Source organism: Dunckerocampus dactyliophorus, chromosome 10 (assembly GCF_027744805.1).
Source record: "Dunckerocampus dactyliophorus isolate RoL2022-P2 chromosome 10, RoL_Ddac_1.1, whole genome shotgun sequence".
Lineage (NCBI taxonomy): Eukaryota > Metazoa > Chordata > Actinopteri > Syngnathiformes > Syngnathidae > Dunckerocampus > Dunckerocampus dactyliophorus.
Window position 1 is genome coordinate 550,001 of NC_072828.1, and position 18,619 is coordinate 568,619.

The 18,619-nt window shown below is 46.8% G+C and overlaps 1 protein-coding gene across 6 annotated transcripts in view; it reads left to right on the forward strand.

Annotated features, from left to right (window-relative positions):
- The window catches only part of safb (scaffold attachment factor B), a 37,189-nt gene that overhangs the window by 14,349 nt on the left and 4,221 nt on the right, over window positions 1-18,619 (forward strand). For 3 of the 6 annotated variants that reach the window (XM_054789256.1, XM_054789257.1, XM_054789258.1), the window contains exons 14-21: window positions 55-197; window positions 278-383; window positions 458-654; window positions 737-899; window positions 1,953-2,017; window positions 2,320-2,378; window positions 4,342-4,390; window positions 4,489-6,653. In XM_054789256.1, the coding sequence (XP_054645231.1) occupies window positions 55-197; window positions 278-383; window positions 458-654; window positions 737-899; window positions 1,953-2,017; window positions 2,320-2,378; window positions 4,342-4,390; window positions 4,489-4,600 (894 nt within the window). In that variant the 3' untranslated portion in view covers window positions 4,601-6,653. Of the gene's footprint in view, window positions 1-54; window positions 198-277; window positions 384-457; window positions 655-736; window positions 900-1,952; window positions 2,018-2,319; window positions 2,379-4,341; window positions 4,391-4,488; window positions 6,654-18,619 lie in introns of those variants that run through there. The other 3 variants (XM_054789255.1, XM_054789260.1, XM_054789259.1) reach the window with 3 other exon arrangements.

Consider the following 18,619-nt stretch of genomic DNA (forward strand, 5'->3'; position numbering starts at 1 on the left):
ACGATGCTGTCAGAGCTGGCTTGCACCCAACACCCTCCTCATCTGTCCCCCCAGAGCTCCAAGAGTCAGGACCGCAAGTCCTCCAGTAAGGAGAGGAAGGGCATCTTGTCCTTCGACCAGATCAAGGAGCAGCGCGAGCGAGAGAGGCAGAGGCAACGTGAGCGGGAGATGCGAGAGGCGGAGCGCCGCAGATACACGTAAGGAAGCCAGCCATGGACCAGCAGTGGAGCGTACACCCAATAGCAGTGGCGGTCACGAGCCTCCATGACTTTTGCAGAAATCGCGGTCATGACAACCGCCCAGACCGCGAGCGTGAGCGAATCCGCATGTTCCGGGAGAAAGAGGAGCGGAAGCACTTGATGAAGAAGAGACACTGGCTGGAGGTGAGGTCACCATGCATGTCGCATTTGCCCTTCTGGCTTCACACGCATGCAACGTTACTTTGGTTCCTCGGCAGACCGAGAGGCAGCGTCTTGATGCAGACCGCATGGAGCGCCAGTACCTGGAACGGGAAAGGATGCGCATCGAGTACGAGAGGCGGCGAGAGCAGGAGAGGATCATGAGGGAGCGCGAGGAGCTCCGAAGGCAGCAGGAGCAGCTACGCTACGAGCAAGACAGACGGCCCATGAAGAGGCCATGTGACATGGATGGCAGGTACGCACCGCTGGCAAACACCTGCCATTATCTCCATCCTCCTACCCGCATCTCGCTTGGACGCATTCTGCCCTCTTCTCAGGAAAGACGACTGGCCCGACAAGCGCATGAACATGGATGACAGATACGGCCGCTCGGACTTTGGCCGACAGGATCGCTACCAGGACTTTGACCACAGGGACAGAGGGCGCTACCAAGACGACATGAGGGACGGCGGTCGTGGTATGGCTGACAGAGATGGTCCGGTAAGACGACTCGGATGCTTGTGCGTCTTCTTGACACGAACGCTAAACATCCGCTCATTTATGAATTGACTTGAAAGCAACGCCATGGAAACCCCTGCATTACATCCACACTACGTACCCTGCAGCATTACCAACTACACACTCTCATGCATGCACCTGTCACATGACAACAACAGACATGAACAAAGGATTATCTGACTATTTTACTTGTATGGATAAAATAAAAAAATCTACCTGGACAATAAAAATAATACAACACCTGACATGATAGCAACGTTGTAGGTCTTCACTCATGAAAACCGCTAAAATGCTGCAATGCTGATGCTATTCATGTTAGCAATTATAACATTAGCATGCTATATCATGATAGAATGATAGCGCTAAGTGTCTGCCAATGTTAAAATTTATGAAAATGGCTAAAAATTCTACTATGCTAATATTAGCATGCCAGCAATGCTAACGTTGGAATGCTGCCACTTAGCGTGGTAGCACTGTTTGTTATTCTATACTTGAATGAAGAATACAATGCTAATGTTAACATGCTAACATGGTAGCGCTAAGTGTCTTCATATTTTAATACTTATTTTATAAAATGCTATTATGGTAATATTAGCATGCTAGCAATGCAAATGTTATCATGCTACCACTTAAAATGGTAGCACTGTTAGTTGTTCTATAATTATATGAATGGTGAAAAATGCTGCTGCGGTATACTAATGTTAGCATGCCAGCAACGCTAACTACTAGGATAATAGCAGAACGTAGCGGGAACGCTAAGTGTCCTGATTGAGTTGTTCATTTTGACTTTGCCCTAACCACCACTTGGTGGAGCTTTTGACTTGAACAGATAAAAAAAAAAAAAAAAAAAAGACGAAAAACGAATAGACTCCCAAGGACACGGACCGGCTCTTGTCCATTTCAAAAAGCCAGGCTCTTGGAGCTGGTTGGTTTGTGATGGACACATGGCTGCAGCTTAGTGAATGTAGTGATGGAATATTCATCACTGATGACAACCACACTCTTTCAGCTGATTTCAACTTCTTCTCTGTGCAGCATTTCTCAGACAGACACGGTCGAGACTCGTGGGGTGGAGGCTATGACAAGCGCATGAACTCCAGGTAAGCACCTTTTTTCCAAAACGCCGGGTGCACACCTCCAGCGGGTCCAAATATCCCCATTGGCTCGTTCATGACAGGTGTGAATGCCGTCTTCCTCACCTTGCTGGTGTGTGTGAACAGAGATCACAGACATGGAATGATGCACTGACGTGTTGGAGTAGCAGAAGTCTTGCTTAGAAATGTCCACAAGTGTTTTGAGGCTGCTGTATCAAGCAGAGAAGTTGAAGGATAGCCCAGCCAGCCGTCTGTTCATGACTTGTTTGTCCTGGACTGTGGATGTAAAGTAGACGTTTGCCATGCAGGGATGGGGGGCGTGACTGGGACGCTGGGAGGAAGATGGATGGCGAGCGGCCGTGGCAAGGTACAAACTCATTTCATTCATCTGCTACCCCTTTATGTCCACAACTCATCTACTGTGGTCCTGCTCCACCACGTCCACATGGTTCATGGAACATCACCCACAATCCTTACGAGCCATAAACCCAATCAGCTCATTGAAGCCCTTCAGTAGGAGTGGCCCTTTTCCACTGATCTTTCAAGGCACAAGGATGATTGTGTCCCATGGCTACATCCACAAGGAACATTACACTCCCGTCTCTCCTCTTCCCTGTTCTTTAGTAATCAGCAGTAGAACATAAGTACGTTTCAGGAAAATACAGTCAAACCTGTCTTAGGGGCCACTTGTATAGAACGGCCACCTGTCTATAGCAGCCACTGAAAAATCCCCCACAGCAAATGTACATGTTATAGACCCTGTGTATAGCAGTCACCTGTCCAACGCGGCCAGCGGCCACCCATTTTGTCTCCCTTGGTCAATATCTGACCGCATATAGCGGCCAAATTACCAACTCAAGTAGAAGCTTCATGCACGAAAAAGTTTTGTTTTTCAATCAATGAAGCCGTCGTGTGTAGACTTGAATTACTGAGTCCTAGTTCGACATAAAAAAGCTGTCTTCTTAATTGCTGACTAATTAGAGATTAGAAGCCCATTCAAGAAGAAAGGAGCGATGGTATTGTTAGTTTAGATCTTCGCACCTCCTCCGCACTCAATTGTTCACGCACACACCCATTCATGACTGCTTCACGCGTATGCTGTACATATATCCTTGGGCTCGTTCACTAAAATTTGTATTTCTTGCTTTTAAAATCGTGTTTTAAAAAAAATCAAAAATGGAAATTTGTGAACGTTCTGCGGGACAGGAGCGAGCGTCTCCTGTCCTGCGCTCTTATTTTGGCGGGATGTGCCTTCTCCGGGGAGGAAGAGGCATCCGCTTCATGCCTGGTGGCCGCGCAGCTGCGGTCACCATTTGTGGCGGATAAAAGGCCAGTGCTGGTTCATTGTTGTTATTGATCTTACTAGTTTCCTCAGCGGAGCTGTTACCTAGATTTACCTACCTGTTTGTGTCAACAGAGCCTTTTCCCCTTTGTCTCTTGGTTTTGCTTCTGTCTTTTTGGGAATACATGTTCATATGTGTACGCACAAATTCAAAATGGCCGCCAACCTGTCTATAGCAGCCACTTTTGCCGTTTCCCTTCAGTGACCGCTATAGACAGGTTTGACTGTATCAGTTCCCCACTAAAACAGCTTTTTGTAAAAAGTTGCATTAAACATAACTAACTTTTGTTCAAGTATGTTTTGCTCAACTATGTAAACAACTATCCAAGAAACACACAGGCTTGTTTTACATGACAATAACCATTTACAAATATAACACCAACTACTTACATTTTTCACATGGAACTAAACTGTGTGTGCGTGTGTGAAATGTCCCTCCAATGCGTAACCTTCTGCACGCTACACTCCACTTTCCTGTGCTTCCTCTTTGCTGCCGTGTGTGTTTTCCCATTCAAATTGACAAGCCCAGCTCTTATTAAATGTACTTGTTTTATGGCTCAAAGCGGCTCTAAAAGTCACGTCCATTCGTGTGCAGGTGTGTCACCTCTTGCCTCTTGCAAAAAGACGTATGAAGGAAGGGTATGAACATACAGTGCAAAATGGTGCGTGCTCACAGACGGTGTGGCTCGCTACATTGCAAAAGAAATGCAACCATTGAATACATTTGATGGCATAACTGACACGTCTGTGAAACATGACCATCTTTGACTGCCAACAGCTTGCAATTCAGCCAAGAGTGTCTGGCTCACTCCGTACTTGAGTACCATCTAGTGGCTGGAAGGTGAATTGCACCTCATGGCAACGAATGAAAACATGCTGTGGATGAGGGATGATACCAGTAGTCATGGCGACAGGCCTACATGTTCATGGTCACATGAGCATGGTGTGTTGATGCCAGTGAAAGTGACAACACGTGTGTCCTTGTCAGGTCGTGACGGTGGTATCCCTGGCATGGCACGTGGGGGAGGAATGGCAGGGTGAGTCTCTTCTTTTGCACTTCAAAGTAAAAGCTCCTCTTTGTGCACTGAATACGTGTGTGTGTGTGTGTGTGTGTGTGTGTATGGGTGGGTATCAGACGTGGAGGCTACATGAACTCGTCCCAGTCTCTCTCCGGGGCGCTCAACCGCCAGAACCAAATGATGCAGGGCGGCGGCATGCAGGGCGGAGCCTTCAATCGACGTTTCTAATCTTTTAGAGTGTAAGCGAGACGGCGCTGGTGGGTGTGGCTACTAAAAGGAGGATTTCTACTTTTTTCTTTTTTCTAAGCTTTCCCTTTTCTACGTCATGTGGTCATGCTTTGTGTTGTCAGTGGGAATGTTCTAGTGACACATGGTTGATGGACCTAATCAGCACACCCTACCCCTCAGCAAGCCACCTGCTGGGGCTGATTGATGATGATGACTATTTATGTTCACACTTCTCTGCTTGTGAATCCAACAATAAAACACATTTGCTTTCTTTAAACGTGCGTTTTCACTTTTAATTCTTGACTTCAAAAGATAAAACTGGAAGTCATGTGAAGACAGACAAGAATGAAATGACAGTACTTTCAATAAAATCATTTCAAATGATGTGAACTCTATAAATGCTGTTTTTTGTCAGCTGAAGGAAAGTGAAAGCCAGCCCCTGCCTGTGATGATGATGATGATATGAAAGCTGTCATTGAAAATGCTAATAAATACTCGACACGGAGCGCTCATTCAAAACGGAAGAAATCATAAGAATTCCTGGTAATATCGTTTCAGGTTCGTCGTGGTAATCGCATATTCGTTCCAAATTCAACCCGATGGCATCCATGTGCTACGGAGCCCTGAGGACACTTCCGGTCATAGTACCTTCAAATAGGGAAAATGGGGTGCAAGTACATGATTCAATTTCCATCTGCAGCACTTGCGCACCCAGTACTGTACACGTGTTGACGAATGACGTCATACCGTGACAATATGAGCAAGTTGTTTGGCTCGTCTTTTGAAAATAAAATGCTAACATCCGGTCCTACGGAGTGCTGCTGGAAACACATCTCTGTGAGTTCCGGTACTGGAAAGGAAACACTGATGAGCCATACTTGGGATTCAGTCACTTGCGTGCGCTGCTCATCCTGGGCGTAAACACGCGCATCACAAGCTCAGCTCCTATGCTGCTCTTAATTAGAAGTTTCACCGCAAACATCCGCTCTCAACACGGAAGTAGCGGAAACAGAACGAGTTTGGACTATGTTGGATTTATGAGATTTTCAGGAGCTTTCCATCGCTGTCATGTATTTCATGTCCGTGAAATACGTCAATCACCATTGACTGCATTTTTACTGCATTCACGTGATTGGAATCATGACTTGCATGAGACGTATGTACGCTATGTACAGTACACTGTATACGTGCAGTATATATACGGTATACACACCACCAAGGTACATATCAACATATGCAGTAGAAAGTTTCTTTTGACTAAATAAGAACGTGAGCCCTGCTTTTAAGACAGACGTTGCATATGTGGTCTGGGCGTGTCATGTGACCCTCCACATATATCAGGGTCGGGGTGATGCCGCCACGACGCGGCGTGTTCAAGCTCCGCCCTCACTGGTTTCTTCCACTCGTGTGTTTCATGATTTCTTGATGCTGACAGATATTGGCAGGATGATGCAGAAGAAGTGCTTTGCTTTGTGATGACGTGCACTGACAGGGCATGATTGTCACCTCATGTGTTCTATTGTGTTCTTTGTTTTCACACACGTCACCCGTCCAACGCCAAGCAGGAAGTGCGTGATGTAACGGAGACGTAAAGATCGGGCTTTCGTGGTCTGATGTGAGTGTGTGCGTGTCAAGGTTGGTACATGCTTGACGTGCACAGCAGCAGATGTTCTAGAGGAGCACTCGTGCTGCCAGTGAGGAAATGAATTTGCTTGGAGGGAAACACTTGACAGCCGTGCTCATCCTTCAAATACACAACATACGCACTACACACTAGTTTATTGGACCATCTCATCTGCACTCTTCACTCTTCATCTTGGTTGTTTCATGGAATGATTTATGGAACTTTATGTCATGACTTCATGTTTTTATGGAATGATTTGATGAAGTCATTTAACCATCTTTTCTGAAAAGCACTTTTTAAAATGGCCTTGTGCATGAATTGTACCTTGCCGATGTCTCATATATAACATGCTATAGCTAACAAATACCATGCTATAGCTAACATATAACATGCTACATCTAAGATGGAGCATTTTACACGTGACACCTATACAGTCTATATGTCATGTATAGCATGCTGTATGTCACGGATAGCATGGTACATGTCATGTATAGCATGCTATATGTCATGTATAGCATGCTATATGTCATGTATAGCATGGTATAGGTGCCATGTGTAGCATAGTATATGTCATGTATAGCATGCTATATGTCATGTATAGCATGCTATATGTCATGTATAGCATGCTACATGTCATGTATAGCATCGTACATGTCATGTATAGCATGCTACATGTCATGTATAGCATCGTACATGTCATGTATAGCATGCTACATGTCATGTATAGCATGCTACATGTCATGTATAGCATGCTACATGTCATGTATAGCATCGTACATGTCATGTATAGCGTGCTACATGTCATGTATAGCGTGGTATATGTCATGTATAGCATGCTATATGTCATGTATAGCATTCTACACGTCATATATAGCATGGTATATGTCATGTACAGCATGCTACATGTCACGTATAGCATGGTATATGTCATGTATAGCATGGTACATGTCACGTATAGCATGGTATATGTCACGTATAGCATGCTACATGTCATGTATAGCATGGTATATGTCATGTACAGTATGGTATATGTCATGTATAGCATGCTATATGTCACGGATAGCATGCTATATGTCATGTATAGCATGCTATATATAATGTTTATCATGCTACATGTCATGTATAGCATGGTACATGTCATATATCGCATGGTATGTCATGTATAGCATGCTATATGTCATGTATAGCATGGTACATGTCATTATAGCATGGTACATGTATAGCATGCTATATGTCATGTATAGCATGCTATATGTCATGTATAGCATGCTATATGTCATGTATAGCATGCTACATGTCATGTATAGCATGGTATATGTCATGTATAGCATGCTATATGTCATGTATAGCATGCTATATGTCATTTATAGCATGCTTTATGTCATGTATAGCATGGTACATGTCATGTATAGCATCGTACATGTCATGTATAGCATGCTACATGTCATGTATAGCATGCTACATGTCATGTATAGCATGCTACATGTCATGTATAGCATGCTACATGTCATGTATAGCATGCTACATGTCATGTATAGCATGCTACATGTCATGTATAGCATCGTACATGTCATGTATAGCGTGCTACATGTCATGTATAGCGTGGTATATGTCATGTATAGCATGCTATATGTCATGTATAGCATTCTACACGTCATATATAGCATGGTATATGTCATGTACAGCATGCTACATGTCACGTATAGCATGGTATATGTCATGTATAGCATGGTACATGTCACGTATAGCATGGTATATGTCACGTATAGCATGCTACATGTCATGTATAGCATGGTATATGTCATGTACAGTATGGTATATGTCATGTATAGCATGCTATATGTCACGGATAGCATGCTATATGTCATGTATAGCATGCTATATATAATGTTTATCATGCTACATGTCATGTATAGCATGGTACATGTCATATATCGCATGGTATGTCATGTATAGCATGCTATATGTCATGTATAGCATGGTACATGTCATTATAGCATGGTACATGTATAGCATGCTATATGTCATGTATAGCATGCTATATGTCATGTATAGCATGCTATATGTCATGTATAGCATGCTACATGTCATGTATAGCATGGTATATGTCATGTATAGCATGCTATATGTCATGTATAGCATGCTATATGTCATTTATAGCATGCTTTATGTCATGTATAGCATGGTACATGTCATGTATAGCATGCTACATGTCATGTATAGCATGCTATAGGTTCCATGTATAGCATGGTACACGTCATGTACAGCATGGTATATGTTATGTATAGCATGGTATATGTCATGTATAGCATGGTACATGTAATGTATATCATGCTATATGTCATGAATAGCATGGTACATGTCATGTATAGCATGCTATATGGCATGTATAGCATGACATATGTCATGTATAGCATGGTATAGGTGCCATGTGTAGCATAGTATATGTCATGTATAGCATTTTATATGTCATGTATAGCATTGTACATGTCATGTATAGCATGCTATAAGTCATGTACAGCATGGTATATGTCATGACTTATTGCAAGCTGTGCTTGAAAGGGTCTCGAAGGCAGGCCTCAAGCTCAACCTCAAGAAATGTCAGCTAGCCCGATTCCAAGTCGACTACCTGGGTTTCCAAGTAGCTACAGACTTGGGTCTCTCGGATGGGTACAGGCAAAAGATCGAACAGATCCTGCCGCCTACAACTGAGAACGAGCTACAACGGATATTGGGACTTTGCAATTATGTCCGGGATCACGTCCCCCACTACCAGATGCATGCAAGACCTCTGTATGCCCGGTTGAGGAAGAATGACAACAGTCAGGAAAACAACCGAGGATGGCCATGGTCAGCAAAAGACCAGGAGCACCTGGAGAAGCTGAAGCAAGCCATCAAGGAAGCAGTAAGATTGGAACCAAGAAGTCTAACCACCCGCTTAGCCGCTGAAGTATCCTGCGAAGGAGACGACGCAGTGATAAGCGTTAAGAATGAAGTAGAAGGTCTAGTGACGCTGTGGAGCTACACCCTGTCTTCGGTGGAAAAGAAGTATCCACAAGAAGAGAAGGAGTTGACCATACTCGCTAGATATTGGAGTGCTCTCAAAGACCTGGCCAAAGGACAAGGCATTAAAGTTACAACAAAGAGCAACGTGCACCGGTTCCTAAGGAAAGAGACCATTGAAAGCACTAAAGCTACCAACGTGAGATGGGGAAGGTGGGAAGACATCCTACTGGATCCGGACCTTGAGATCGGGCCAGCAACAGCCTCCAAGAAGCCTAAGGAGCCCCAGCAAGAGAAGAAACAGCCGATCGAGTGGATCCTCTATACTGATGGGTCCAGGAAAGGCGATGACCGATTTGCCTATTGGGGCTTCATCCTCTGACAAAATGGAATAGAACGAGTGCGTCGACGAGGAAAGACTGTCGGCAGTGCCCAAGTAGGAGAAGTCACAGCAGTTCTGGAAGGATTGCTCGAAGCCATGAACCGACATGTGACAAGAGTACAGTTGGTAACAGACAGTTACTACTGTGCCCAAGCGCTCAAAGAAGACCTAGCCATTTGGGAAGAAAATGGCTATGAAGGAGCAAAAGGAAAGCAAGTGACTCACAGTGAGTTATGGAAGAAGATAGCCGAGCTACGTCTGAGTATGGAAATAGTAGTCCATCAAAGGGCCCATACCAAGGAGGGGGCCCATTGGCAAGGGAACGATCAGGTGGATCGTTTCGTGCAAGAAAGAAGAGTTGTAGTGGTAGGGTGTGAGAAGTGGGATGCGACGCCTAAGGGGAGGATAGTCCCACAGGAGTCCGTGGGGAGAGCGGTGCATGCCGTACACGAAGCGCTTGGTCATGTTGTCCCACTACCTACACGGAAGGAGTTGGAGCGACTGGAACTTTGGATCACGGATAGAGCCATACGTGCTGCCCTAAGAAACTGTGAGGCGTGCGGAAGATACAATGCAGGCTGCATAGGGCAACGAGCGGATGGCCTAACCATCAAGAGCACAATCCCATGGGGGTCAGTCTGTATGGACATCGCTGGGCCCATGGCGGTCAAGGGTATGAAAGGAGAAAAGTACTTGATTGTGCTTGTAGACACGATGTCGGGACAAGTAGGGCTAAAGGCAGTGAGATGTGCCAACGCCAACAGTGTGCTACGCACCCTGGACGACGGGTGTATGTGGCTCGGTATACTGAAAGAGCTGAGGACAGACAACGGGACACCGTTCAAGAATGCTTTGGTGGACAGATGGTGCCAAAAGTGGGGAGTAGAGCGAATCTACTCACCCCCTTACACTCCTCAGGCCAACGGGGTCGCCGAAAGAACCATCGGCCTGATCAAGAACTGGTTAGGGAAGAACGCCAACGGCAAAGAGTGGAGCACCAAGACATTGGAGATTGCGGCTCAACTCAATGGGAGGTGGAGACAAGATAGACCCTCCCCCTCAGAGGAGTTGAACCAACGCCCCTTTGTGACGCCAGAAAGTCGGCGGAACCCAACAAAAAGGGAAGACCAGAAGCCCACGGGACCATTCAGTGTTGGACAGCGAGTGTGGATCAAGGCAAGAGACATACCCGGCAACACTGCAGTGAAAGCAAAGTACAAGAAGACCGACATAGTGGAAGAAGTGTTAGACCGTAACACAGTGCGGTTGAAGAAGAAAGGGATCCAAGGATTGGAGCAGTTGAAGCCCATACCCAGGACTCCAGCTCATACCAAGGAATAACTAGAGGAAGAGATGGCCAGCCAACACACTGCAGAACCACCCTTTATTGAACTGGCCATCATCAAGGGACTGGTTATCACAAGAAGAACCATGAATGGCATTTGGGCCGGACAAGCGTTTACCCTGCTGGAAAACGCTCGAAGAGGATGCCTGACTGATCAGGTGGAGAAAGTGAGATGGTCCAAAGCTGACTTTGATTGTGCCGTCTGCGGAACGGAGGACGAGTTACCAACCGTGTGGAGCGGACCAAGCTTCATGCGACCTCTCAGTCCCCCTGACCAGGACATAGGGAGGATGAGAAATATGGTGAGACATCACCCTGCCAAGGTGATGGACATCTACAGTATGTCTGTTCCTGCTGTAGAGGAACGCAACTCCTGAGACTACAATTTCAGGAGCAATGGGATGTCGGGTTCCCCGGCACCGAGCAACTTGATCAATGTACGTGCACCTGGAACGGGAAGATCCTGTGGTACTGCCCGATGTGCCTCGGAGGCCTCGGGAACGGACAACTGATCGATGCAGGACGCTCTGGAGGATGGAGAGTGACACGAGCCGTAAGCCCTTTGGCTCCATTGATGCCCTTCAGAGGGGGCTGGGAGCTTGAAACTAACATGACAGTAGAAGGCCAAGACAAAATGCGCCAGCACTGGAGAGGCTCCGGTGCCGCATTGCAAGCTATGTGGCCGCTTTATGTATGGCCAGTCAGACAGCATCCAGTAGTCGAAGGATCGGAACGAGCCCCACAAGTTATGAGAGTGTACCGACCACTCGACTGGCGCTGGGCAAATACAAGGCTCAATGGTCGGGAAGGACCTGGCCACTGGGAGCTTATAACATGGGCCAAGCTCGTGTCTGAAGTCATCAACAGACCAGATCTTCCACTGAGAGAAGCAGCGCCTGTGCAGGCCAAGAGCCCGCAAGGATGCAACCTGTTTGGATACATCACTGCTCTAGATGGATGGAAGAGACAGATGATATATCAGTACAAGGAAACCAAGTACATTATAACACCCGAGGATCCTGAAGTGGATGGGCAGTTACAGATACCAGGGTCCAGGGCTTCATGGAGCCTGGCTCCAAGTCAAAGGAAACAAATCACCGAAGTCACGGTGAGAGTAAACATGGCATTAGTGCCATACCAAGGGCTCTACGGTGTGGGACTGGATGTGGAGGTACAACCCAAACCAAGTCTAACCCGTGCCGAGTCAGCAATGTACCATTCTGGCTCGGAGGAGGAGCTAGTGATAGATGAGTCAAGAGGGCTGGAAGAAGAAAACACACCTCCCGTGGAAAGCACAATCCCCCTGGAGGGGGCCGGCCCAAAAGAGGAGGGACCTTCTCAGGTTGAGGGAAAAGGCACTCAGACAGTGAGATTTGTCGTCAAAGAAGAAGAGATCGTTGAAGAGGAAGAAGCCGACGCTGCAGTAAAGCAAGAGTACCGCAGGGTCGCCAGGAAACAACAAAGGCCCAAAAAGCGGACATCAGAAGACGACAGGAAATGGTGGATGTGATACAAAAGGCCTCCCACTGGTGATCGACAATGATGCCCATATTCATAAAAGAAGCATGGGAACGGACCAAAAAAAACCCGACTGAAAGCGGACCGATAGACGTACTACCCAAGAAAGACTATGGCCTTAATTGTTGTTCAAAAGCCTCAGATAATTATTGGGCCCAACGTAGTGTTTGGCTGAGAAATGGTACCTTAGAAGACCCAGCAAAAATAAAGAAAATCAGATCCTTCACTTTGGAAAGAAGTTTGGCCCACCAAGGAGGAAGAATGGAATGTAGACTTCATCCATGGCCTCCGGATTATGACCGCAAAGATTATGACGAGGATCGTCCTGAGTGGGCCCCCTGGATCCTCAACACCTGCCAGATGACAATCAGCGGGAAGCCACTCAAAATAAGATGGGGACCCAACTACGCAGACCCACTTCAGGATGATACATAGACCTTCAGTTGGCTGGAATGCTACTCTGGACAACCAGCAAGGTTATGTACCTGAAGTTGGAATCAAGAATTCGAAATACCAATAAATGGCTCATTGAAAATACCCAGCTGAGCCTAAGAACCACCAGCAGAAAAGTAGACATACTGTAATCTCCAAGTTACACAAGGTTGGCACTTGTCTTTACAGCCATCCATTTGGCAGACAAGGATGGTGGAGGCAGACACTTTTCGGAGAAAATGAAGACCAACCCTTGTATGAGGAGATTGTACAAGTCACGCCAAACAGAAGAGATCCTCAACTAGATAAAGTAACAGTGGGATACCCAAGACGATGGAAGAAGGAGGGGCCACCACTCCCCGTTAAAGAGTAGTATGTGATGTCATGGAAGTGGGTGTGGCGGGGGTTGGACAGGCTCCTAGAAGGAGAAAAAGCAGTATATTATCAGACTCTGAAGGAGCAGAGAGTCATTGCTGTTCCAAGGCCCAAGATGAAACGTTGGAAAAGAAGAAGGAAGAAAAAATGGGATCCAGCAGTGACCGGGACTACGTCCAACTAGCCCAATTCACCCGACATCTCTGAGCGCTGCTAGACAACCCACCGCCTGAACCCGACCCTGGACATCACTACGAATTGGGACCACCGACAGGGATGCAACCAAGGCCCTGGAAGATGAATTGCAACCACGACAAGACCGTCTGTAGAGTGACATTGGCAAGAGGAAATTGTCAGACAGTTGACGCCTGGAAGAAGCGCTGTCAGGACTTCTACAATGGCTCATATGACACCTACGAGCTTGGAGCTACGTGGGAGAAACACAATGGAAGATGGAAACGTGCTATCGTACCAACTCAGTCACCATGCCTGGTCAGACTAACAGGACCAGGTATAGCACGAAGAAAGAACAGATGGCTGGAGGTCCTGCCTGAAGTGGCACAAGCTACCTACTTCATGGCTGAAGGACATGCATTCTGACAGAACCTCTGTAAAGGGCAAGAGATCCAAGGCTTCGAATGGATAGGACCCAATTGTCTGTATAACCCAGGAACCTGCTATGCACCTGAAGAACACTGGCTACACTGTGGCAGTGGACCCCTGGAGCATGAGTGCAACTGGATTGAAGTCACTGGAAAAGTGTTAGCCAGGACAGCAGACACTGTGGTCCAAGGAGTGATTGGACTAGCGGATGGAGTAGCCTCCACAGTAGGAGGATGGCTTGGCAGCCTAATGTCCAAACTGTGGCCATGGATGCTGATGGCAGCAGGAGTGATCTTCACCTCCATCGCTCTACCACATGTGATCAAGGGAGGAATCAAAGCCCTTAGGAAGAAGAGGAGCTCGGAATGGGCCACCCTTCATGCCTGCAGCCAAGACAAGACTGCGAGGCAGAAAGAAGATGTGACCTGGGACTCCGCCCTCAGCTGGAAGGCGGTGCTACCAGTAACCAATCAGGCGCTACCAGTGACCAATCAGCAGCTGGCAGACCAAAAGAGGAAGTTGACTCACCGGATGTCCGAGGGAGGAGCCGGGGGAGGAACCAAGCTGGCTATAAAAGAAGGAGCTGGGAGCAGCTCCACACAGTCTGATCCTAGAGATCACTAGAGCACGTACCGGGAGAAGAAGGTAAGCAAGCATAACCATGGACCCTGGCAACAGCAGCAGCTTAAAACCCCAGAATGCTTCTCCTAAGCCACATGGTAAGCCTAGTAGCCAGCCTTAAGTTCGGAGGGAAACGGGCATGGTGGATAAGGATAGGGGCACTAGTAGGATGGGGAATAGTATGGGGAATAATAGCCACACTAGTGTGGTTAGATGTAGTTAGTCAGCTGTGTTTGGTTGCCTGGTTCATGACTTATGCTGCCTCCTTCCCAGTTACGGCTCGAAGACGGGCAGGGAGCACGACCATGTCATCGCCAAGGTTGCCCGCGGCGATATGGCATGTCACTTCCTCGCCTCAGCCGACACGTTAGAGGGCTCTCGAGCGTCTCTCTTTTCTTTCTTTCCTTTCCACGAGCATGCTAAGGAAGACTGTTGAAAGACTCTGTTCTACAACCTATAGACAATCCCAGATGCCTGGCATGTGGAAACAAAGACATGGACTTCGCCTGGGTGAGAGATGACACCTTCTGGGGGTTCTGCTGTTTCCCATACCAAAGATGCTGCTACGAGTGGTCCATCGCTACTGACCAGACACCGTATGGGGTGTACATCAAGGATAGCTGCGAGCTACCCCTGACCGAGGTGAGGTGTGTACCATTCAGCATCGTACAAGCCAAGGCAGTAGTGGTCCGCCGAGTGTATGGGGGAAGACTCCAAACCATACACAGTTGGAGGAACAAGAAACATCGCAGGGTTGGCCACTTCGAGGAGGTCATCCACTCCACTTGGAGATTCCCCAATGGCACCCATACCACATCAACTCACCTGAGCTGTGGGATGTGCATCGGCCTGGGGCCATGGGGCCACAACCATGCCGACAAAGCACCTCCTCTCCCGACCAGGCTTAAACCCTCCGATCGTTACTGTCATTGGAGAAGCAAGACCAGACCAGCAAGACGAGCGGTCATCCCCAGCAAAGATGCGACGCCAAACCGGAACCATCGTCTCCTCCCAAGATCTTGAGACCGGCGAGCAAGAGGGCCGTAGAGGCCCTCACACTCCGGAACCAGTGGAGGAAGATGTAGCCGAGGAAGGACGGGTAGGCAACCGAGTCGCCGACCTTACATGGAACCCGCCTTCTCCAGCCACGGAAGCTGCCGTGGAGGACATCGTCCGTGCAGTCTCAACTGTCCAGACCCTGCTCGAGGCTCTTGAGAGACTGGCAGCTGACCAACAAGCAGGAGGACCGCTTCCAGTGGCAGACGGGCACCCAGCTGAGATCGTCGCTCCCAACTACCTGGGTGACCTTGCAAGCCCCGTGAGTCCTGATGGGCCTGCAGGGGATAAGGCCTAAACCGTCAAACAAATATTGGACTGGTCTGTGTGGACATGATGTTACAATACTCGGTCACAGTATAGAGTAAATCCGACATTGTTACGAGCAACGAACGGGGTGGGGGTGTCGAGTGACCTAGGTACAACACCTCTTAAAAGGCCAACTTTTATACCAAAAGTAATTGTAATAATCAAGGAACAAAGCACAGTCTAGCATGCTCAAACACTCTGTCGCTTTTAGGAATGTAACCATATAATACACAAGTTAGTTGGTACCTCATGTTAGTATACATGTGCATTTATAGGGACAAACACACACACCATTGCAATACACGTCAATAGGGATACTTGCATAACTATCGCAATGCTTAAAGCACTTATATTATAATGTTATAATCAGTATTATTCAGTAACATGATTTAAAAGAAGCATATAGTCCTATGGCCTTGAGAATGTCAAACAAAACAACAGGTTGATGTCTATGGTTGTATGAAAACAAGTGTTAATGTTTTACAAGTTGAATGTCATGTTCCGATGTTGGTGCTGAACTGAATGTTAAAATAACATGTTGTGATGTTAAAGTAACATGTTTTGATACTAAAATGGTAATGACTATAAGATATCTGATGCCAATGTGAGCTCCTCCATAATCATTATGTTTCTTATGTTCTTATTCTTTCTTGTGTTTTCTTTCTTTTCTTGGGAGAATGAACAGAATAAGAATTTCATTGCACAGTATAACTGCTGTTTTACTGTGCATATGACAATAAAACTCTCTTGAATCTTGAATCTCTTGAATCTTGAATTAAGCCACAAAGTAGAACATTGAGTCTCGGTAGTCTGGTGAAAGGCCACTAGGGGTCATAGTCATTGCAGTACAATGGCGAAACCAGGCAACCCATATAAGGACATCCTCAGGAGTTCAGCTGAGGACACCTAAGGAGTCATCTGCGGTCACCCACTGAGTTCATCTCAGGACAGGATGATGACCAAATATGGAAGTCCAGGACGGGTCAAACAAGGACACAAGTGGATGAGTCATGCTGAATCAGCGTGGTCAGGGAAAGTACAAGCTATTCTGGGAAAGACACTCCTCTGGGAGGTCTTAGAATGAGGTAATGGACACTCCCATGAGCAGGCGGAGACTGAATACAGCATAAAAAGAGGACGCGCTCTACAATCGAAGCTGGTTCCAGGCGATCCATTCAGGGATCGCATCTCCGAAGCTCCAAGGCTCGCGACACAGCTCTGGGACTGCTGAAGGAAGATTGGACTCAACTCGTCTGCCCAGCAGAAGGAGAAGACTCCGTCTTTCAGATGAACCTGAGACACCAACTGAAGATTCTGTCCGCGGCGCTACCGAGAGAAGAGCTGAGCCTGAGTGAGCACGGAACCAGTCACAGCAGCGGTCCCCAGCCTTGCCGCTCTCGGGAGCTACCTAGAGCCGTCAGGACAACCAGGGAAGGTCGAAGGCCTGATCACCCGACGCCCGACCCGCATCAACTATACTTATCCCCTTGAAGCGAACTCATACTCACTGGACTTTTTGTCTTCACTACTGGCTTCATCATCGGGGTAGAACTGAGGAACTGGCCTGCGGCCTTGCGCTTCTTTCTATCTAGGTACATGTGAGTGGAGCTCATTGCGGCTAGTCTGACATTGAGTACAGTATAACCTTATAGTTAATAGAGTACCTGCTTCAATGCCCTTGCTAACTTTCCTAATAAAGCTTTTCACTCTTTCACTAAGAGTTGTCACCCAGTATCTTCTTTGAAGGTAAAAGAGTAAGCAGTGTGTTACAGACAGATTCCTTTGAGGTTAGTAGTAGTAATAGTACTTTATTAATCCCACAGCAGGGAAATTCATCTGTTACAGCATCAAGCAAGATACACAAGTATGTACACAAGTAAAGAATGCATGTTCCCGTAACTTAGTAAAGACAGGTCCTTCTGATTGCTGATAGATGAGTAAATAACCCCAGGTCCTTACCAAGAGCAACTATCCATTAAGAGAGGAAGCAGTCGTAAAAGCAGAGGGTCCGACGTCTCGTACGACCAACCTTGGGTTACTCTGGTCTTGCGCGGCTCGGAGGCAGCGGGGCCGCCTCTGCACTACCGAGGCTGTTAATACCTGGGGGAGTTCCTCTCGCCCCTGACTTAGAGGTCTCTCTTCCCTCTACGGGAGAGACCGTAACCCTTTGAGCGGAGTAGTCAGGTAGGCAGGTGCGCCTGCTTCTTACATAAGGGAGCAAGGGTCTTGCACCGCCTAGGTAACTAGGGATTAAACAGTATATGTCATGTATAGCATGCTACATGTCATGTATAGCATGCTACATGTCATGTATAGCATGGTACATGTCATGTATAGCATGCTCCATGTCATGTATAACACGGTATATGTCATGTATAGCATGGTATATGTCATGTACAGCATGCTACATGTCACGTATAGCATGCTACATGTCATGTATAGCATGGTATATGTCATGTATAGCATGCTACATGTCACGTATAGCATGCTCCATGTCATGTATAGCATGCTACATGTCACGTATAGCATGCTACATGTCATGTATAGCATGGTATATGTCACGTATAGCATGGTACATGTCATGTATAGCATTCTACATGTCACGTATAGCATGGTATATGTCATGTATAGCATGCTATATGTCATGTATAGCATGGTATATGTCATGTATAGCATGCTACATGTCATGTATAGCATGGTATATGTCATGTATAGCATGCTACATGTCACGTATAGCATGCTACATGTCAT